At 33.1% G+C, this 23,332-nt stretch overlaps 1 protein-coding gene across 1 annotated transcript in view; it reads left to right on the plus strand.

Annotated features, from left to right (window-relative positions):
* The window catches only part of Adgrl3 (adhesion G protein-coupled receptor L3), a 703,150-nt gene that overhangs the window by 657,902 nt on the left and 21,916 nt on the right, over nucleotides 1-23,332 (plus strand). The window contains exons 22-24 of the mRNA XM_042678231.1: nucleotides 9,285-9,453; nucleotides 14,920-15,045; nucleotides 19,829-19,925. Of these exons, the coding sequence (XP_042534165.1) occupies nucleotides 9,285-9,453; nucleotides 14,920-15,045; nucleotides 19,829-19,925 (392 nt within the window). The remainder of the gene's footprint in view (nucleotides 1-9,284; nucleotides 9,454-14,919; nucleotides 15,046-19,828; nucleotides 19,926-23,332) is intronic.

Raw genomic sequence — 23,332 nt, forward strand, 5'->3', positions numbered from 1 at the left:
ATTCTACAGGACTATAGATTTTGGAAGCAATATTTCAACTGCAATAAAATCCATAGGTGAAATACAATCATACTGTTTTATAATTTCTACAATTATGACCTTCATACTTTTCTAAGAAGTTTAATGCTTTTAATGCTTAGAGATTTAAACCTATGAACAGAAAGAAGAATTGTTCATATATTACTATGACCTTTTAATTAAATTCTAAATGCCTTTTCCCTTTAATCTTCCCCTAGTAGTAAATAAAGAGTATGAAATATAACAATGTAAATCTTGGGTGTGATAGTCACACTAGTTGAAAACAAGTTTGAAAAAAAAAATAAAGCAGTTAGGACTTCTGCCATAACAAATCAACTGATGAGTCATTTTCAGCACTACTAAGGTTTACATATATATCTGAAAGGTTGACATTTTTCTCTGATCACTCTTCTAGAAAAATATATTAAATATCACTTCACCTCTGGCTAGCGGATACCCTAAGGGTCTCAGAGATAGGTGTTGCAACTTTGCTAGTCTATTCTCATTATTGCATGTCTAGCTTATTTAAAACTTGAATTACATATCCCATTTTAATATCCTTCCTTCATTTTCTAGGTTTGTGGCTTGGAAAGATTTTCTTTCCTTCTTTTTTGTACTTCTTTATATACTTCATGTAGCAAGGCTGGGTCTTCTAAATAACAACTTTGTTGTTTGTTGTACTGGCAACTGGGGCCTGAACACAACACCTCTCACTCTCATTTGGCTTTTTGACTCACAGGTGGAACAATGCCATGCTTCCACATGGCTTTTTGCTGATTTATTGTAGATAATAGTTTCATTTGTCTTCCCAAGCTGGCTCTAAAACAAGATTCTCAGATCTCATCCTCCTGAGTACTTAGGTTTATAGGGGTGAGCCATCAACAATTTAATCACTTGAATGGTTTCTAAATAAGCCCATCAGAAGTCTTTGCATTAGCATAGATTGCTGTTGGCTCCATTTAGCATGTAGGTGAGTGACTCTTCAGTCCCCAGTTTGGGTACCTCCTTTTTAACTGAGGGTCAACAGCCAAAGATCCCTCAATATACAGTCCCATTAGTATTTATTACCTCTTTCTCTGTTCTAATTCTCTTACTTTATTACTACTCTTAGTAACATGAACTATATTAATTAAAAGAGGGAAATGTATGTCTTTGATAAAATCAACTCTATACTAATTAAAGTAAATTCAATTATATACCAAAACTTCGAAGTTGGGAGACTAATCAGGATCACAGTGTCTCTTACACACCATGAAGTACACACCCCACTCATCAACATCCATTAGCTAATCCTTCAGCAATTCCAAAGGATCTCAGTATGCATTAATTTTGAAGGTGATAAGATTAAAAGTTCTGTCAAAATCATTCCTGTTCCATTATTACCTATGACTTCTCAATACCACATCTTTTAACTTGAGGGTTAAATACTTAAACATGCTTCTCGTCACCCTACCTGTCTTTATACCAACACTTACTGATCTTGTAATTTAAAAGTATTCTGCAGAATGTAAAGTACTAAAAATCTCTTCAAGGAGGAGATAATAGAAAGGAATATTTCAACTGTTTAAAGAATTTGTCTCCTTTATTTCTTGAACTTCAGATACATCCTTAAAATTGTAAAACATCATAGCTATTTTATTCTATAACTGCTGAAGAACAGAAAGATAAGAATATCTTGTAATTAGCTTGTTTTATTCATGATGTGTCTTCCATTCGTCATTTGTGTATATTGATAATATAATTTTTTTCATATTGTAGCACTAGTTTATAAGTTAATACTTTAGGGAAGAAATCTATCTTCTTGAAGATGTGCTTTGAGCTAAGCTTCAATGAAAATAGATTTTAATAGCTTTTTTGTGGGCTTTGGGATTTTATGTAACATTTAAATATATACATAATTATTGTCAAGCTTATTTTTTATTGAAAGAAAAACATGCTTTTTAAACAAATAGGTTTCATTTTTTTCATTTGTCTTCAAAACTATATGTATGAAATATTTTACATAAATTGACACTTGTAAATTAAAAATTATCCCATTAACCCAGAAGGTTACATATTTTCTTAGAAAGTTAAAATAATTGCAGAGAAATGTTTTTTTAGTTATGGAATTTCTATTTAATGGCTATTTTTAACTGTGAAAGCACATTAGGAAAATATTAGTTTTTATAAACTCTTCTATAGATATGTTTTTAAAATAAAAATAGAGAAATCAACATCTTACAGCTTTGCTACCACAAGTAATGGCAACATTACTTTCAACTCAATTTGGATATGATGCAAAGACATTACAAAATATGACCCCTTGAGCTAACAGAACTTCTGACAAAATTGATGGAACTTACTTCATATAGGGTAACTTTCAGTGATTTATAGATTTAAACCATTGTATATTAATTTTATAATATTGGTGGTAAAAAGTTTTATTTATTCACCTGAGTTTCTATATCGAATATGAACTTGAAATGCTTATACCTAAAAAATATATACATTGTATAGAGTTAACTACTATACAAAATAATACCCTAAACTATAATGGCTTAAATTCTGTTATACAGAAGTCTCAAATTAGGTATCTTAAATCTGATACATCTGGTAGTACTGGTGAGCAGCTTTCATTTTGGGGTCTCATGCACTGTTGTCACTTTCTCCTAGACAAAGAGAAAGAGGAAATGGAAAAGGGACAGTCAGTTCCAGTACTTTAATTGGAAAGACCTAGAAATGTCACAATTCACTTCTCTTCACATCCCGATGAACACTACTTTAACAAAGAACTTCAGTTAACTCTAAATGAAGCTGAAATTAACAGTCTTTCTAGTGATTTCCACAAATTCCAACAAAACTGAGTCGCACCTTTCTCTCTGTTTCAATTCATCATTTTGAAGGCAAAAACCTAACGCATGTCACTTTAAGCAAGTGTAGTGTAAGCTTAGTCTTTTAGTTTATTGACACAATTTTGTAAAGCATTTCTGCATGTATTAGATGCTAACCTCTGCAGCTGTCTTTAGTTGATTGTATACTGATCAAATTAACAGAAGAGTATTCTGCTCATGAATGCAACACAACAGATGAAATGTACTGATGGAATGAGAATGCACATATAGAATAAATTCCACCATTCTATATAATAACATTTAAATGTCAACAAGTATAGAGGTTCTGTACTATATATATATATATGCATATATAAAGTAGTTCTACAAGGCTTTCAATTCAACATGTCAAAAATGCCTCTTGATCAGTCACATCTTTCATTGTTCTCCCCCATCTCTCCCAACCCCTTCCATTCCTTCAAAATTACTTGATTCCATTTAAGAAATATACATTATGTATATATACCACATTTTCTTGATCCACTCATCTACTGAGGGGCATCTAGGTTGGTTCCATATCTTAGCTATGGTAAATAATGCTTCAATAAACATAGTTGTGCTGGTAGCTTTAGTGTGGTCTTGTTTGTAAGCATTTGGGTAAATGCCCAAAAGTGGGATTGTTGGGTCATAGGGGAGCTCTATGTGGAGTCTTTTGAGGAACCTCCATACTACTTTTCAAAGTGGTTGAACAAGTTGACACTCCCACCAACAATGAAGTTAGGTTCCCTTCTGTCCACATCCCCTCCAGCATCTGTTGTTATTAGAGTTCTTGATTTTAGCCATTCTAACTGGGGTAAGGTGGTATCTCAATGTTGTTTTGATTTGCATTTCTTTTATGGCTAGGGAGGTTGAGCATTTCTTCATGTGTCTATTGGCCATCCTTCTTTCTTCTTCAGAGAAGTTTCTCTTTAAGTCATTTGCCCACTTATTTATTGGGCAGTTGTTTCTTTGAGGATTTGTTGTTGGGGGATTTAATTTTTTGAGTTCTAAGTATATTTTAGATATGAGACCCTTATCTGTTGTATGGCTAGTGAAGATCTTCTCCCAATCTGTGGGCTTTCTATTGATCTTGCTAGCTATGTCCTTTGCCATGCAGAAGCTCTGCAACTTCATGCAATCCCATTTGTCTAACCTTTCTTTGATTTGTTGTGTATGCCTCCATCAGAAAGAATGACATTGCCCCATTTGTGAGGAAATGGAAAGACTTGGAAAAAATTATATTAAGTGAAGTAAGCAAAGGCCAGAGAAACATAGGTCCCATGGTTTCCCTTATTTGCAATATCTAGTATATATATGAGTCAAGCAGAAAAGGTCAGATAAGGTGATGTTAGGAAAATGAACCCTAAGATATGTATTTAAATGTTTTTTTCTTTCATGCATTTGTTTCTAAAGCATTTATAAGATTATTTCTTTGTTGCTTTGTATGTCCTTCCCCCACAGTATAACCCCTGCTTTCACTGTCTTTGATGTTGGTATAATTTGTGGAGGGGAAGGGGAAAAACAAGTCGTTTAAATAAGGATACAGGTGGACCCGTTGCAACAATGAGAAGTACAAGTTGTCATGTTGAAAATGAACTTTACAACTTTGGTGGGGGGGGTGGGGAGGTTTGGGTGGGGAGGAGAGGCTGGGAAGGGATGGGAAGGGTAAACAAAGGAGGAGGCTACAATGCTTGATAAGAAATGTACTCACTATCTTGCCCATGTAATTGTAACCGCTCTGTAGAGTATTTTCACAATTAAAAAAAAAGAAATATACATTAGGGGCTGGGGGTTTAGTCCAGTTGAAGGGCGCCCGCCAGGTGCGCGCAAGGCCTGGGTTTGGTCCTCAACCCTGGAAAAAAAGGAAAAAAAAAGAAAAAGAAAAAAAAGCTACAAAAGAAATATACATTAAATACTATGATTATATCCCAACCCCTTCCTCTCTGTATTCTTCTGCCTTTCATTTCCTTAACTGCCCAATTATATCAACAATACAAGTTTCAGCTTCATGTTACTCATATTGCTAAATTGTGTGTTAGTTGTTTGAAGCAGTTACATCATTGGAATTCTATCCTACACAATCACTAATCTAGTCAATATGTTGGTGTATGTATGCATATGACCCTGTATAATTTCATGCATGTTTATAGCTTAGCTACATGTGACAGAAAAGGAGGTAATTTATTCTTATTCTAACTTACTCTTATTCTTGTTTCTAAGAACTGATTATATTTGTTTTTTCTAAGAATTTTAAGAATTATTTCTGAGAGTTATCTCTTGCAATTACATTTCTTGACTTCACACGCTCCTTGACCATGCTAGCTCATATTATCCAATAGAATGAACTTCCTATAATAGAAATGTTCTAGAACTGTGCTAGCCGCTGTATTCATATTATTTGTGGAAAGCCTTTGAGCATTTGGAATGAGGAAATGAATTCTGATTATTACTTTGCTTTAATGAGTTTAAATTTAAATGGCCACTTGTGGTTACTGTAACTTTCTTTTATCTCTTACTGTGCCTAATTTATAAATTAAACTGTCATAATAGTATGTGTGTATAAAACAGTAATTTCAAGTACCCATTGGAAATCTCAGTACATAGTTTTCTTAGGTAAAGGAGAACTACTATATGTGAAGACTTCCAGGATGCAACTGAGTGTTTATTCTTGGAAGTTTTCTGTGATCATCTCTATTTCGATTCCAGGTGTCAAAGAGCTTAGCTCCCATCTTGCCCCTACAGTATGTCTGCTCCTGACTGTGAATGCACGTTGCTGGCAGCCCCGCCCCCTAATCACCATATTGATCACAGAGTTCTGAGGAATTTAAATCTAATAACTAATTTCATCTTTCTCAGAAAGATACGTTGTACAAGAAGGAAATTAGATTATGCTTAAATATCATTACCATTTTTCATATATGCTCACAACCACATATTAGTTTTGGCCTAAGTTCAAGTAGCTATTCAGTGACCACACTGTAGTTTGAACCTCAGGTAGACACCATTCTTTACTGTAGAGTGAGTTTTTATAATGGTTCTCTTCACTTAAAACATCCTAAGAGCATGTAGCATGTAGTTCGTGTATAATAGGAGAAAATATATTTTTTCTCTGCCAAGGGGAAAGAAAGCAAAATTAAATAGTTTCTATTTCTTTCTTGTCTCATCACAAGTATTTGATCAAAAGGTATGCTTGTAAAAAGACAATGTAAAATGTTTTCTACCTTTTCATTACTAATGTGACTCTAAGATTTTATTTTATGCAGTTGATAGTAAATAAATTAGTGAACATAAGTGACAATAAAATGGGATTCTGCATTTGTTCCTGTTACTGCAAAAGATTATTTAGCTTTTCAGTACATTAACAGAAGGAATTTTAAATCATCAAGCTTGAGTGTTTTCAAAGGGCTGTGATGTTCAGATTTAAGTCAGGTTAATCTTCTGCAAGTTAAAATTACTTAGAAGCCATCTCTCCATAATTAAGTAATCTTACCTACTAATACTGTAGAATAAGGATACCTTTAAGTGACATGAAATCTGTCATTTTAAGCATGCCCCCAAGCCCTTTCCAGATTGCTCATAAAATTTCTCATTCTCTAGAGAAATATGATCTCTAAGAAATAAATGTCTCTGTCAACTCACAAGTAATATGAGCACAGGATGAAAAAATGAAATTTCTGAGTCTCGTAAGGGCTATTGCAGTATTGTCAAATTGATTTTATTCCTTGGTTTTTAAGTTCTCATGGTCATTTTTGGATTTACCTTCTGGATATAAAGAGAAGGTTACAATACCTTTTTAGAGTGGTGGGGGAGCAGGAGAATATTTTTCATAGAAAATTCTGTCATAAAATGCTAATGTTGGTGTTCTTGTCTTTATGTCTATGCATTCTTTAGCTATGAGGATAACAGACCCTTCATCAAGTAAGAATGACCTGAATGGCTGATAAATTCCATTTATCAGTGTGGTCCCATGAACCAGTTGTCAGATCAGTACTGAAAAATCATTAGAGCTTCTGTCATTCACATTGAGGCAGAAGAGCAAACTGTGCAGGAAAATGTGCTGGCATACCACTTATATATAAATAAATATGCTGCAGCTGTATTGCCAAAAAATGAAGCTCTGCTTCACCTCTGTGAATTGGATATCACTTGAATTCAGTGCCACAGTAATAATAACTTCCTGGGCTACAGACTTGTTCCACTGTATAATTTTTCTCTTTACAGTGTGATGCGTCAGTCTCTGCTATGATTTCTGTTGTTTGTTCAAGCACTATTCATCTAAACTTAACTGTTGATTTATTGGTATTTCTTACGGGTCGTCTGAAACTACCCGGATTAAATTGCTATGAATAAATACTGCATGAAATATCTGAGAAAGGGGAAAAAGTTCTCCAAAAATTAAAATTTTGCATAAGCAAATTTTTCTCTTTTGAATTTGACACCTGTCACTTGATTAATAATCTAATTCCTTGTGACACCATTTAAGCTTCTGAAACAAAGCTACAAGTCTGTACCAATTTAATAAACATAGACATAAAAGGTAACATTTGAGTATTTTTTCCTATACAATTTTGTCCTGCAAGAATTAACCAAGATTGGCAACCTCTGGGTGACCTTGTTGTACTTTCAGTTTGTTCTTCTGGTGAAGAGTCCTTTGTTTCCATTCTCCTGATGCATTTCACTTACTTCATGCTTTTGCTTCTGTGTTTCCTTTACAAACTGGAGCTCATTGAAGTTTTAGATCATTTAACATTGGGGTCCATTAAGTGTTTTCTAGTGGGAAGCATCTGACTTTAGTATCTATCCTACCATTTTATTTCTAAACCATAACAATAGTTTTGCCTTTATTTGTTGATGATGATTTCCATTTCTCTTGTTCTCAATGTCTGAAGAACCTGAGCACGTGCCCTTGTTTGTTGCCACAATTCTTAATTCTGTTGTAAAATAAAATATTAACATTGAAGATGGTTTCTAATTCATATAAGCAAATGTGCCAGATGTAATAGTAAACTTCCTGTAGCAAGCCTTTATTCAAAAATGCTGATGGCTACCATTACAACTGATCAAATGAGAGAACATTTAAGTCTAAGAAATAGTGCCTGATTGTTGTGGGAGAAAAAAATGTGAATATTCAATTTAATAACACTTTGTAACCATATCTTACTTAATACAATTTTTTCCAAGTCTTTCCATTTCCTAACAAATGGATGTGGCTCTTTCTAAAACAAAACAAAAACAAAATACAAGAACAAATTAAACTTAGCTTCAGATTAGGGTGAACATAAGCATTTTCCCCTTTCAATTTGTGATTTTCAATTCCCATAAATTACATAAGTAAATAAAACACAAAGGTGCCAAAAAGAAATGTTTTATCCTGTTCAGGGAAGGTGTGCTGGCAAAGGAAAAGGTGGTTTATGTGACTATACACAGAAGTGGACTGGTGTGGGGTCCCATTCTTCTATCTATTTAAAGACAAGTTGAGAGAGATTCCATTTTCAGCTGGTGGAGTCCCATCTATTGGAAGAGTTCACTTTATCTCGATACATAAATACAAAATTACTGCTGTTGAGAATTTGGAGGAAGTTAAGAGTGGAGTGCAAGTGATAATTGTCTCCGTGCTCTTCTACTTTGTTCATACCACTCCATCCCCATTCTCAGCTTCATCCTCTCCCTTGAATGTACAGCTACTTCAGAGATGAAGTTACCTTGAATCTTTAATCTTCTTTCAGCAAAACTGCCAAATGTTGGATTTCCAAAACCTAGTCCAACATACCCTAGAAGACAATCATCTAAAGGTGGAGGACTGGGTAATTCCACTAGAGAAATTTTTTTTTCTTTTACATTGACTGTAGATGACACTAATTAGATTCCTATAAAATCACACACAGCACATGCTAGCCTCATACATGTACTCTTAATACTAGTCCCTTTAACAAGAGTTAGGGTTCTGTTATTTTATTATCTACTACAATGTTTATGAAAATTTGAGAAAATGTGGTTTAAGTGTATCAGATGAAGCTCTAAAGTAGGAAGTCCGATGAAATAAATATTATCATACCAATGAGTCTGGTAAGGATTAACATAACTTCAAAGTATTTTCCCCCTTGCCATTCACCATAATTACATCTCCATACCATTTGCATATGCATTACAAATACATGAATAATTTATGGCACAAATCTGCTTTTGCTTAAATGAATTTCTGTGTTCATAACATTTTCATTCACGTATATTTCTTCAAGCTTGGAAACTTGTAGTTCCCATTAAAATCGTAAAGTACTTACGCCACTTGTGTTACATTTTCTGTCAATAAAACTTGCCATAACATTTTTTTTCAGTGTCAGTATTGTTGATATGATATGGTTGGGTTAATTCAAAACCAAGTATTTGATAACCTTTCATTTTCTCTTCTTTCCACAGATCATGGGTTATAGGTGCAATAGCTCTTCTCTGCCTGTTGGGCTTGACCTGGGCCTTTGGACTCATGTATATTAATGAAAGCACAGTCATCATGGCATATCTCTTCACCATTTTCAATTCTCTACAGGGAATGTTTATATTCATTTTCCATTGTGTCCTACAGAAGAAGGTAAGTGAGAATTCTCTCTTAAACATTAAATAGCACCAATTTTGTGACAATTGTACAATATTCTTTACATAATCTCAATTTCATGGCAAAGGAACTCTAATATATTCTAACAAAATACCATTCTTGTTATGTTTGTCTCAAGAAATAAACATTTGTTTATACTTCTAAAGGTGAAACAGATACAAATGAAGAATGTAATAGCTGGTGAGAGTATTCAAATAAAAGAAAAAATAAAAACATTGTATCATTTGGAAAACCACAAGGAGTATTTTCACCCATCCCTAAGAGCTAGGTTTCATGGAAGGGAAAATACAGATATTTTATGGTAGGATAATATACATTTTTCAGTCAATATATAGTTTTTGAATGAAGAATGTTCTAGTCTTTCCTTTAAAAGCAACTCCATTAGAAAGTATGACTTGAATGAGTAGAATTATGTTCTTAATTTTTATATTGTATAATTTTCCTCATATACTTTTAAAAGCCAATTTTAGCAAACAAATATTTTTATTGCTTTTCTTCCCCCTCAGATTGATTTTTATTACATTACTCTTTTCAACTCTATTAAAAAATGTGGTCTCTGTAGCTCTGATCACTTAGGCCTTTTAGCCAGATTTCATGAATTTGAATTTCACTTCCTCCACTTAAAAGCTTATGTGATTTGGAGCAAGTTAATTAACCTCCTTTGTCCCAATCTCCTCATGTGTGACATAGAGGTGATGAAGATAATTATGAAATATTGAAAGAGGTGACTCAGGAAATGAAGTGGCAAAATGCAAAAAACATAAATTCTTAGAATAACATACTTATAATTTGCTTTGGAAAACAAGAAAATGAAGAAAAAGATCTCTAACACTAGAATTTTTGATAAAATAAATCAATATTAAAATAACTTGAGAACAATGCTTAGTCTACTTCTTAAGATGGAACAAGAATAAAGCAAAATTTTATTCTGTTTCACTTGTAGGTAGCTATATAAAATGTAACGCAATAGTCACAATACAAGCTAAAAGAATAACAATCAGGTCTATAAAAGATTGCAGAAAAGATTGTATTTGAATGGATAGATTTTAATCTAGTGGGATAAATTTACCCTAGTAAAAGGTTATAAAATAGCAGGTGTACTTTCCCAAATAATGTTTATGCTTCCCAAATTGGAGAGGTCACCTCAGCATATGTTTATTTACTACATATTGACTTCTATCAAGGGGAAATCCAAGCTAGTAAAGGGTTACTTAATTCCAGTGCCTGATTTTGTGGTCATCATTGGTCTCGGTATCCAGCAGGCAGTCTGTGAAACAAATAGTGGATCTTGTGGGAACCACTGGGCAGGCTCCTATTCAGTTCCTAGTGATAGAAGCAACTAAACTGGAAAGGAAACTAGGACATAGCTTAGCATTTTGCCCAAGAAAATAGAGAGATTGGACATATTCACCAGCTAGCAATCTACTACACTTGATGAGGTTAAAAAACATGAGACATTTAAAAAGCTGAGAAGAGAGATAGAAAGAAAATAGTTGTCAGGAACATAAAATAGGAATCAAAAAAACCCAGCAAAATACCCAATTAAAGACCAGAAAAAAATCAAGATATAATGGTCAGCATTGTAGAAAAACAAAACAAAAAACTTCAGCGAATCAGAGATTATTTGGAAAGATGTTTCAATTTGAAAAGAAAAAAAACCCATAGCATTCTCAAGAGAAATATGTGTAGACAAAAATGGGCATATATCTGAGGGATTAAAATATTGGTGACATTTGTCCATGAAAATAAAGGACTGCACTGTAGTGATCAGTCATAATATTTTAAAATATAGTGAATTGTAAAACAGATGTACTGCCCTTGTTTCATACATGTTATAATACTCCCCTTCCATGCCTTCTACAGTTTTGATTTTTTAAATTTGATGGTATTTTTTTCTAGTGTCAAGAATATGACCCTACAACAGAAAATATAAAAACTCATGGGTGATTACTGAGTTTTTTTTCAACAAAAAATGATGGACTATTTGTCCTTACAGCTGTAGAAATAGTCTTGAAGGTTTTTCTTTTTTTTTTCTTTTTAAGCCATGTGTCAACTTTGTTCATAGATCCTGCATATGTAGTTGCTTAGATATTTTAATTAAAAATTAAAGGCTATTTTTGGTTGAGTCAACTGATTAACAATAATCAATAATCTGGTGATGACAGTACTTTTCTAAGTATGGATTACATGGTTCTGTCCCCAGTTTTTGCACTGGTTACTAGAGGTTTCATCTTTGCGATTACTATTCAATATACTCTTGGAGCTTCCCAGCGTATTTTACTTCAGAAGTGAGAAAGTGGAAGAAATGTTCTGTTAGCTAGGCATATATTCTTCCATGTCTGCTACAGTCTAGAACAACACACACTGGGATATGACATCATTTTGTGATTGGAGTAATTAAGATGGAGGATCATGTGAAACACATTAGAGTATGTAAGTAATTGAGCAATCAAAGAATTTCCTTATCATCTACAGAAAAAAATGTTTTATGGACATGGTCCATGTTCTTTCCCTTTATTCTGTTTGACATATGCTTACCATTTCAAATCAGAACACAGCAAAATACAGTCAGTGTAATGAATCAGTTAACAATGTTGTGAATGTGGAAGCAGGCATCCCCAGATTTCTTGATTTGTTTATGAAATCAGGTCAGCACATTCAATCTCGGTTAGAAAATGCAAATAGCTCATGATGAATTTCTGTGGCCCTTTCAGTATTGCTTCTGTTGTAGCAAGGAGAAATGTGGTTCTCTTGCTCTTTTCTGTTCTCTCTTAGTACTACAATATCGGTGAAAGTTTAAATCACATCATTACAAAAGACAATCATTTTCAGGGTACACTGGAAAAAGCAAACAAACAAGAAGAAGCTGCAGTTACAATCCAAGATTAGGGTCTTAGAAATGTTACAAATTACCTAGTTTCAGCAAAGCTTATCTTTGGTTGGAGATTATTTTAAGCCTTCCTGATTTCTAATTAAAGCATTTATCCTTCTTTTTAGATATGGAGGAGACCACTTTAATAATAGTACTAGTAATATGTAGTATGTGACTTGATGATGCATTAATGTTAGAGATGGCATCTCAGAAAGACCTTTGTGATTACAGACCACCATGAGTTTCCTATTTTCCCATATAAGGCACATTGCTTAACCTTTTTGGTCAGTTTGCTTTCACTGTTTAATCATTTCAGTGACCTTATCTGTAAAATAAGACTAGTAATTATGCCCTAGAGTTATTTTGAGGAACTTACATTGCACAACTTCATACAAGAAATGACTAAAAATTAGATGGCTCTTCAGTCTACCCTCCTACACACACACACACACACACACACACACACACATACACACACACACTCACTCACACACACTCACACGCGCACACACATCCCTCATAAGCATACAAAAATATTTTAAGGATTTTTTTTAATGAAAAAAGTATTGCTGTGTAATGACTGAATAAAAATATCTACATTTCTAAGTATTGATATATGTAGCATTGAAGATAATGGGTTAAAAAAATAGATCATGAGAAATGTATATATTTTGGATAATCCAGAATGAATAAAGAAGTTAAGGGCTAGAATACCATAATTCTACTTGCTTACTCTGTATTTCTCCACCAAGAATGAATTTTTCTCTCTTGGCCATTTTCTTTTCAACTTCATCACATAAACATTGGAATCATTCCAACTTCTCTTTTGAAGTTGTTCTTATAACTCATCTTACTAAACCTTGCTTGGTTTCTCTCTCTACTCCCACTGGTCCTCTTCCTTCGTAGTTTCAATCATCTAGTCATTGCTGTATTATTACTATGTTTTTTGTTTGTTTGTTTGTTTTTACTTTGGACGAGAGGATGCAGGGTCCATGTTAAGCAAATGACAGCTCTACTTTTTGCTACATCCCAGCCATCCATCATTGAGGCAACAATGTTGGATAAGAAATGTACTCATTACCTTGCTCATATAACTGTAACCCCTCTGTACAGTATTTTCAAAATGAAAGCTTAGTTAAAAAATAAAATATAGCTGGGCACCGGTGGCTCACGCCTGTAATCCTAGCTACTGAGGTGGATGAGCTCTGAGGATCCTGGTTCAAAGACAGCTGGGGTAGAAAAATCCGTGAGACTCTTATCTCCAATTAACCCACTAGAAAACCGGAAGTGGTGTTGTGGCTTAAGTGGTAGAGTGCTCACCTTGAGCTGAAGAGCCCAGAGTTCAAGCCCCATGACCGACAAATATATATATATATATATATACATATATATATATAACATTTAATCAGTGTGAGCTCTTCACAAAATGAGTGTATACTGTTTGGAATCTAAATAACACCTTAAAAAGCACATATTTATAATTTTCTTTTAAAATGAAAGTAAATAGAATATAACAACATTGTTACAAAATATGAAGTCAGGTGAAATAAAATAAGGAGCTAAAAATAATATGTAACTAGCATTTTATGTTATCTCTGTTGTTGTTCATAGTGGAGCTGTTACTTGGACATGTTACCTTTTTATTTTTGTAGGGCTTGTTCCATAAATAGGTATTAGTAAAGTTTCAATTAAATAGGCAATGATAAAACTTTCCCTCAAAATGGTTGATATGTTTTCCTGCTTCAAAACACAATTTAAAGTTGTTAGATATTAATCTCATTTTTAACCGTATAATTTTATCCTAAAACGCAGATGAAGAATTTGAATCTACAATAAAGTAGTTGTATTTTTCCCACAATTATTGACTAGAATCTTTTGAGCTGTTTAAATTTGTAAATCTTCTGGAAAGGTAGGGAGGGAAGGGATGGTAGGGGGAAAACAATGGAGGTAACAATGCTCAATAGGAAGTGTACTCATTACCTTACTCATGTAACTGTAACCCTCTGTATAGTATCTTTACACTAAAAAATAAATAAATTTGTAAATCTCACTTTTTAAGTGAATAAGGTCAAGAGAACAAAAACTTAAAAGATTTTTAACTCTTCTTATTCTCCCTTTCTGTGTTTAAATATTCTCTTTTATCTTCCTCTGTTCTTTTCCTTAACCCACCTTCTACATCTCAGAAGCTAAAGTTCTAATTAAACTTGTCCTACAGAACAATAGCTACAATAACTTTGTACCAATAGAGTACTTAATATAGAATTTATGAAGCCGAACATATGTCTTGAAATTATCATAAGCCTATGTTCTTTGAACTAAGAGACAATATCGCTATGATGCTACTGACAATAATGACAGTGATGTGAAGAGACTCATGCAAAATTTCAAACTTGACAATATTGATCATTTTTCTCCCAATCTGTCTAGTGAACACAATTTTTTTGCAGTTGTAGGATAAGGAAATCTTTATAGTACCCCAAACTAAAATTCACCTAGAGTACAAAAAGTATATCTTATTTCCTGGCTAACTGGAGTATCTTTCTAACAGAGATTAACATTTAATTGACTAGGTACGAAAAGAGTATGGGAAATGTCTGCGCACGCATTGCTGTAGTGGCAAAAGTACAGAGAGCTCCATTGGCTCAGGGAAAACGTCTGGCTCTCGAACTCCTGGACGCTACTCCACAGGCTCACAGGTAAACCTGTGTCATCATTTACCCTACCCCTCTCTTACATGTAGTCCGTTCTAAGTTGCTGTGGTGTGATGATCAGCAATGTTCTAACTCAAATCTCTACCATATTTGGTACTTGTTGTTTTGGTTGACTGGCTTGGGAATGATACTACGAAACCTTCAAAGAACCAAAAATCTTATAAATATAGGAGACAGAGTATCTGTTTGCATAATAATTAGTGGCTTCAGATGGTTTATAGCTGAGTATGGCAAGTGAAGAATGACATTTCCCACATAGCCTAAAATCCAAAGGAAGTAATAACACATATATGTGTATGTATGTATGTACATAGGTATGTGTGTGTGTATATATATATAATATACTATATATATAGATATGAAATTGGGGGTTATTAGCTCCATGTTCAGTATAATGATTATCACATAGATAATGTATATAGTCAACATAAAGAATTCATAGAATTGTCACAGAAAATTACAGTATTATTCATAATATGATAAAATAATGATAAATTTTATAAGTGTTTTTTTGTTTTAATCCTAGCATTATCATGCAGCAGCTGTGACACACAATAAAGATTTCAGTTATTGTCTCATTTTTTGTTTGTTTTTTTTTGTGCCAATCTTGAGACTTGAACTCAGGGCCTTGAGCTTTTATGCTTAACGTTAGTGCTCTACCACTTGAGCCACAGATCCATTTCTGGCTTTGCTATTTCTTTTATGTTATTTTTTGTTTGTTTATTTTTGACATAGGATCTTAATATATAGACTAGGCTGTCCTCAAACTCATTCTCCTGTGTCAGCCTCTTGAATGCTGGCATTATAAGTGTGTATCCCTGTGCTTGGCCAGAGTAAAATTTTTAGTTATTGACTTTCTATATTTTTAAACAGTGGTAATAATATTGATTTGTTAGGTTTTTAGTATAATTAAACCATTACATGTAAAACCACTTAGAAGAAATTATAAGTAGTGGTGTCATTACATGATATAATTTCACATATATATTTTTAAAGCTGTGTCATAATTTTCTTCAGCTTTCTACTTGTGACATCACAATTTTCTTGAAGAACATACATTTTCTTGTTGTACATAATATAGTGTTAATTTTAAGTAATTATGACAATATAACCTTGTATGAAGTTACAATGACTTAGGTACTGTGAATAAATATAGTAAGTACTAAATAACTATATTAAGTACTGAATAAATATATTACATAATAATTGTGACCTTACATAAACAAAAACTCAAGTACTCATTCATGGAAGAGCAAAATTGAGGGATATGAATGTAGTTTTTCATACCAAAAGATTCTAAAATATCTAACCCCATGTATATAATTTTGTTATTTAGAAAGAGTGGTTTCTTTGGGATGTCATCTTCTTCCAAGCTCTAAGGACAAGTGATGGTTAAAAGAGCACTTCTCTAGTGGCCTGGAGTTTCACGCTAGTGTTGAGAGATAAAAAGTATCCACAAACAAACCAAAAGAAAATAGCAGACTGTGCTATAGCAAAATACACAGATATGAAGCCTCAAGGTGACCACCAGGACTAAGTACTGGAGAAAGATTGCCTTTGGAAGTGATTTAAAAAAAAAAATACGAACATCTAAATGACGTTATTTAATTTATTTTTTAAATGACATTATTTTAAATGAGAGGAGGAAAAGATGTTCAGGAAGAGGCAATGTTAGGCCAGAAAATAGTTAGTGCCCAGACCTTGAAGGAGAGGAGAGCTTGCAGTTTCAGGGATAGTGAGATTTATTGGGCTAGTGGAATTTGGGGGGAGATGGTTGGGAGAGTAATAACATTATGAGAGAAAAAGAGAGAGGAAACAAAGGAAAAGACAAACTATAGATCCTAAAATATTTCTAGGCGGATGTAAATTTAGATATTTTATTTTTACAGTACTGTGTTTGAACTCAGGACATCATGCTTCCAAATGAAGATCTCTATCACCTGAGCCATGCCCATAACCTTTTCTTTTTCTTTTTTTTTAAATTTCTATTTAAATTGTGCTGTAAAGGTGATGTACAGCGCGGTCACAGTTACATAAGTCAGGTAATGAGTACATTTCTTGTTGATCAGTGTTACTCCCTGCCCCCTCACTTTCTCCCACTTTTTTCCCTCCCAACCTTTCCCTTGATAGAATCTCATCCTTTTTGTAAGGGGTTAGGATCACAGGTGAATCCCATCAGGCCTGGTTCATTGATTGTGAGGAGGGCTTGATAATTTTTTGCACAGACTGGCTTTAAACCACCATCCTCCCAATCTTTACCTCCAGGGTAGCTGAGATTACCCTGGCTGGCTCTGAGGTTCTGCTTTGTTTACTCTAGAAAACCAGTTGGATAAGTTAGAAGTAGAAGAATATCATCTATACATCTAAAAGGCTGACAATATATGAAATCACAGAAATATAATTTTACATACATATGTATAGTGGTGAGTGTGTGTGTGTGCGTGTGTGTGTGTGTGTGTGTGCATGTGTGTGTGTTTAAAATATCCTTGTGGGGCTTAACCTTGTGGCCTAAGCTCTTTCTCTGATTTTCTTCATTCAAAGCTGGCACTCTCCCACTTTGAGCCAGAGCTCCACTTCCAGTTTTCTGGGGATTAATTGCAGATAAGAGTCTCCTGTACTTTCCTGCCTGTGCTGGCTTCAAACTGCAATCCCTAAACTCAGCCTTCTGAGTAGCTAGGATTACTATACAGGTGTGAGTCACCAGCACTCTGCTCTATGAGATGAAAGATTGTCCTTCCCAATTTGACCCACATGTAAGAATTCTGTCATGTAGCTTCCATTCAGCTTACTGACTTCGTAGATGTATTTTTTGTTTTATTATAATATCTTTAAAAGAATTTAACATATGGGAAACATAATATAAACATTATAAACATTAATATTAAATAATTACTAATTATGATAAATAATAATAAAGCATCTGTCCACCTAATATCCTCCCTAGGAAACAGAACATGTATAACATGTTTTTTTTTTGTTGTTACATAGCTCCTCCTTAGTCAATCAGTGTCTCTCCAGTAAGTTATCCTAGATTTTTTCCATTCATTTCTTAACTTGTATTACTTACCCCTCTAAAAAGTGTGTTGCTGCTTGGTATTCTCTTTTTAATCTGTTTATAAATGTTATCTGACTGTATAAGTCCTCTACAACTTTTTCTAAGATTTTTTTTTCTTTTTTTGGTTGCTGTTGATTTTGTTGTTACTAGTTTTTTTCAGGTTTGCACCTCTGAGTGTACATGACAATTTGATAAATATTGTCTTATATTCTGAGAATACTATTATTATTCAAGAAGCTCCAATATATTTGCAACCTAACCATTTCTTAGTTTGGTTTTGCAATTATTTCTTGTTGAATACTCCAGTAAGCATCAGAAAATATTTTCTGAGACCTTCCCTCCCTCCCTCCTTCCTTCCTTCCCTCCTTCCTTCCTTCCTTCCTTCTTTCCTTCCTTCCTTCCTTCCTTCCTTCCTTTCTTCCTTCCTTCCTTCCTTCCTTCCTTCTTTCCTTCTTTCTTTCCTTCCTTTAGTTTCTCTTTCTTTCCTTGTCTTTCACTCTTTCTCTGTCTCTCTCTTCCTTTTTACTTTTTTAAAAAATTTTTTCTGTTGCCAGAGCTGGGCTGAAGCCCAGGGCCTGTGTGCTATCCCTTCCTTATTTGTTTTCAAGGCTACCACCATTATTAGCTTTGTTTTATAGTTAATTGGAGATATGAGTCCCACAGACGTTACTGCCTGAGGGCTTTAAACTAGCCCTCAGATATCAGCCTTCTGAGTTGGAAAAATTACAGGAGTGAGCTGAGACACACAATTTTTACTTACTAAGTTAATAAAGTGGACAAACAGATCAACCCAGAAAGAAAACCATCCCAAAGAGAAATATAAAGTAATATTTTGTTGAATTTCTTCCACCTAGAAATTTAAATATATAAATAATGATGGAAGGAGCTTCAGTTATCTATAAAACTTTCCACTATTAATCAATGAATGGAGCTGAAACAGCTAAGTTTATCCCCATCAAAACAAAGAAAACTTGATAGCAACCTCTAAAATTACAGATTTTTTTCTAAAACTTACAGAAAACAAGTACAGCAGCATTTTAACACCACTGAATGTTTTTTTCTTACAAAAATTACTTTTGCAAGGCTCTTCAACTAAAACTTTTATTAATAAAACTAACAGTGTAAATTATACGTAAACATTTTCATTCTAATAAGTTACAATGGAAATAATTTGTTTTATCTTGGGAACTAAAATTTGCTAATTCTGTCTAATGTATACCATTATATATGTATTCTCTTTTCATATAATCATCTGTGGTATAGATATTTACAGATACACCTCATGAGAATAAAGTGTCATTAATATTATTTCTTATATGCATCATTATATATCACAATATATTATATATTATTACATATTATGGGATATATAATGTATATATGACATACATTAGGTATCATGATGCATAACATGTCATGTATAGTATATAATATATAATGATATATTATTTTATGTTGTGATATATATTACAATATATATCAAGATATATAGTGTATTATTTCTATTATCATATATATCATATATTATATGATATAATTCATTCATATTGTTTTTATAGGACTATATTGAAAACATGGAAAAAATTTTATTTAGATACTAGAAAGAAGTCTCACATGCCAGTGACACACACACTGAAATATCCCCAAAAAACAGTTTTTATGAAACCCATAGCTTCATGAGTTTGCTTCTGTTCTTTTTCTTTCCCTACTCAGAGCCGAATTCGTAGGATGTGGAATGACACGGTTCGAAAGCAGTCAGAGTCCTCCTTTATTACAGGGGATATCAACAGTTCAGCCTCACTCAACAGAGGTAATTACAAAGGATTTTTCATATGTTTTATTCTGCTGATTGTTTTAAGAAGTTCTTCAATACATTGCTTTGCTTGCACATTCTGAACCATGTGAAGGAAATATTGCAAGGATATAAAACCTGGTTGAGTGTAGCAATGCGTTCCATTATTCATAGACGGTTTTAAAACGATCCTGAATTTTTAGGAAATCTTTTCTGAAAGAAGTTAGAAAATGCAAAACTTTTTCTAGTCATCTGTCACGGCTATAAACTGGTGAGCTGTCAGGCCTCATTGAAAGTAGTGAAAATGGCCAGTTACGGAGTCTGTAAGCATCGTAGGCTTCCACATTTTCCCAAGTAAAAAACGATTTCATAGTCCTTATGAGAGTAAAAATATTCTGTCTAATACATACTTAAGACAACCTGTGTACATGGGAAAAAATTAAATCTAATCTTAACATCTAAAAGACTTATCCAGATAATGTAAGACATTCAACAATCCAGGAAAAAAAGTGCCTTTATATACATTGAGAATCTTTGTGGGTATGTACTTGTAGTCAAATGCTCCCTGGACATCCTTTATACTTGAAAAGAAATTCACTTAATCTATGGTTTTGTTTGCAGTAGATATTCTCTCTCTCTCTCTCTCTCTCTCTCTCTCTCTCTCTCTCTCTCTCTCTGTCTGAAAGATAAGTCAATTTCTCAAATTCACTACAGTTAAATTTACTCGGTGCAGTTTGTGGATTCAGTGTTGGGAAACATCGATTAAAGGTTTACCTGGAAAGGTTGTATTTTCATGAACTTATTTTAAGTATCAATGTTGTTGTTATTTAACCTATAACTGAAAATATTGTCTGATTTCAGCCTCTTTCTGTCAGCTTTCTGTTACATGTAACTTTACATGGAAAAAGAATTCTGGCTTGTTATTAGGAAATACTCATAAGTTGGTGGTCTCAATTGAACTAAAGTAGGTGTCAGTGTACATTTATATACAGAACAGATTGAATTGAATTTGATATAGAGATCTGTGTCTTATCATCTTTGTACTGAGCGTTGTATGTTGTTTGGGACAATAATGTAATAACTATAATCTAGTAATTATTTTAAATCTTCTACTTCAGTTTCTTAATCAAGTATAGTAGGGGAGAATAATCCTATAATATGAGGACAATACATTAAAATAAAACAGCAGTCTACTTCTTTTCTTTTATTATTAATTTGCTATTATGTGTTCAATGATCTAGACAAACTTCTCTAGTATTCTATTTTTCAACTTAATTTTCATGTTGATTATAAATGTATGTAAATATCTACATTCTACTTTACCTTAATTTCCAAAGGCCTTAATAGTCTTAGAACTAATTTGCTTCCAGAGTGACTAATATATTTTTATTCTTTAATCCAATACATAGAAAATTTGCATCTTGTTCCAAAAAGAAAACTATCCTAGTCAACAGGATTTGTGTCAGAAGAACCTTGAATTTAATCTCATTAAAAGATAAGATAATATAACTGATATACTGAGTATCATGAGGAAAGACTCAGTATTTTAGATTCTTTTGACTAGTATTATTATCAGTATTGACATAAATACAGTAAGTATCTAACTTTAATAAAAACTGTTTTAATTGCAAAATGTTTGTGCTCTGAAAACTCAAGTACATTATATAATATTTGTATTTAGCTCCTTTTTGCCTTCTCAAGAATTTCAACAACTTATAATTAAGGTGATAATGGGCCAGTTGAAACATATTTAAAGAAACTGATAATAATTTAATTTGTCAGACCCATGTACAAGATCCTCAATTTTAAAGGAACTGTATTAAAGTTATCAAATGAGGGCTATAATATTGTGAGTAATATAGCACAAGTTATTTTAATGACATCTCTGGGGAAGAAATTAAATTGAGTGTGTAATCTGAGGAAGGTGCAGTCAGGGTCTTTTTCCACCAAAATATATACTTACTTAGTGACTCCATAGTTGCTAGAAATCAGAATGATCTTCACTTTCTGTATTCATTTCCTGCCTCCCTACCTGACCCAAGTCAGAATTTCCTAGTTTTATTTTTTCTCTCATTAGTTTATATCTGAGATGATTAGAATACTTTAAAATTTTATTTCTTCATATTAGTTCTTGAAAGATAGTCTTTAACCTCCTTCTCTAATCTTGTCTTGCTCCCCAGGGTCCTATCTTCCCTGCATTCAGGCGTGTGTATCATATTTAGGTAGGTGACATCTGAGATTCATCTTTCCAGATAAACACTTCAGTCATCTCAACCACATAAATTATTCACTTCTGTTATTTGAAAGACTATATTATCTACTGTTACAGTGAAAATCTTGGACACTACATCTTTTCATTTTTTATGTACTTTAACCTCCCATTCATCCTTAGTTACAGCCAGAATTTTTTTTAATTCAAACTCCATTTCTTTCTTTCTAAATTAGATATGTTAAACCTCTTATTTTGTCTTTAAATTAAGGAGGACCCTTGAAAACTATAAGCTGTTGTCTGAAATCTGTTCTATTTAAAGTTTGATTTTCTTTATTCCCCATATCACTTTCCAATACACAAGATTATTGTTTTAAATTCCGTGTCTTATCATCCATTCTTCCAAACAAGAATCTATCATGATCATCTTGAGGATTTTTTAAGAATTAAAGATCAACTATGTAGTGCAGAATGACTTGTAAAGTTTTTTTAAAATTTTAATCATATCCTTTATGCTCTGTTCTTAACCAACTTCTGGCATCATATAGATCAGATAATTTTTTTTCTGTACTATAATAAACCAGACAACCACTGTGATTTTATTCCTTGGTATCATGTGAAACTCTGGAAGATTTAACAACTCAGTAAATTATATAGAAATTCATATATATTCTACTTGAGAGTTTATTGTTCAGTCCCTCTATATCTTTGAAAGGCTCTCCTTAATCTAGAATGTTTTAATATCTGTATCTATGAAGATATTTCTTAGAATGGTCCTATACTTATTCAAGTATTTATTTTCCTTCTTGGGAAGACTGTACCTTGGGTGCAGTTTTATATAGTCAGACAAATCCAGAATTCCTTGGAACCTGAAATACTGTCAAGTTAACACCATGGATGCCCATCTACACAGGTAGAAGGAACTTTACCAGAGCTGTACACTGATGGCTGAATACATAAAGCTGAGTTCATGCTGAGCCAAACTCAGGTGTTCACAAAATTGTACATCTGTAAAAGGATTTTCTCATTGCTTCCCTCAATATTAACTAATATGTACATGTCTTGAAAATTTAGCCCATGCTCAGCTGGCCTCTTCCAGGGTTATATAGGAATCTAAGTCAAACCTTATCTCCAACAATTTAAATTAAAAAAAAATGTCTTTAAAGCTTGAGTTTGATCCAAAAAACAAAAATCTAGTCTTTACTGAGAAACTTCT

The sequence above is a fragment of the Dipodomys spectabilis genome, unplaced genomic scaffold (genome assembly GCF_019054845.1).
Source record: "Dipodomys spectabilis isolate Male_0828 unplaced genomic scaffold, ASM1905484v1 ptg000043l, whole genome shotgun sequence".
NCBI lineage: Eukaryota > Metazoa > Chordata > Mammalia > Rodentia > Heteromyidae > Dipodomys > Dipodomys spectabilis.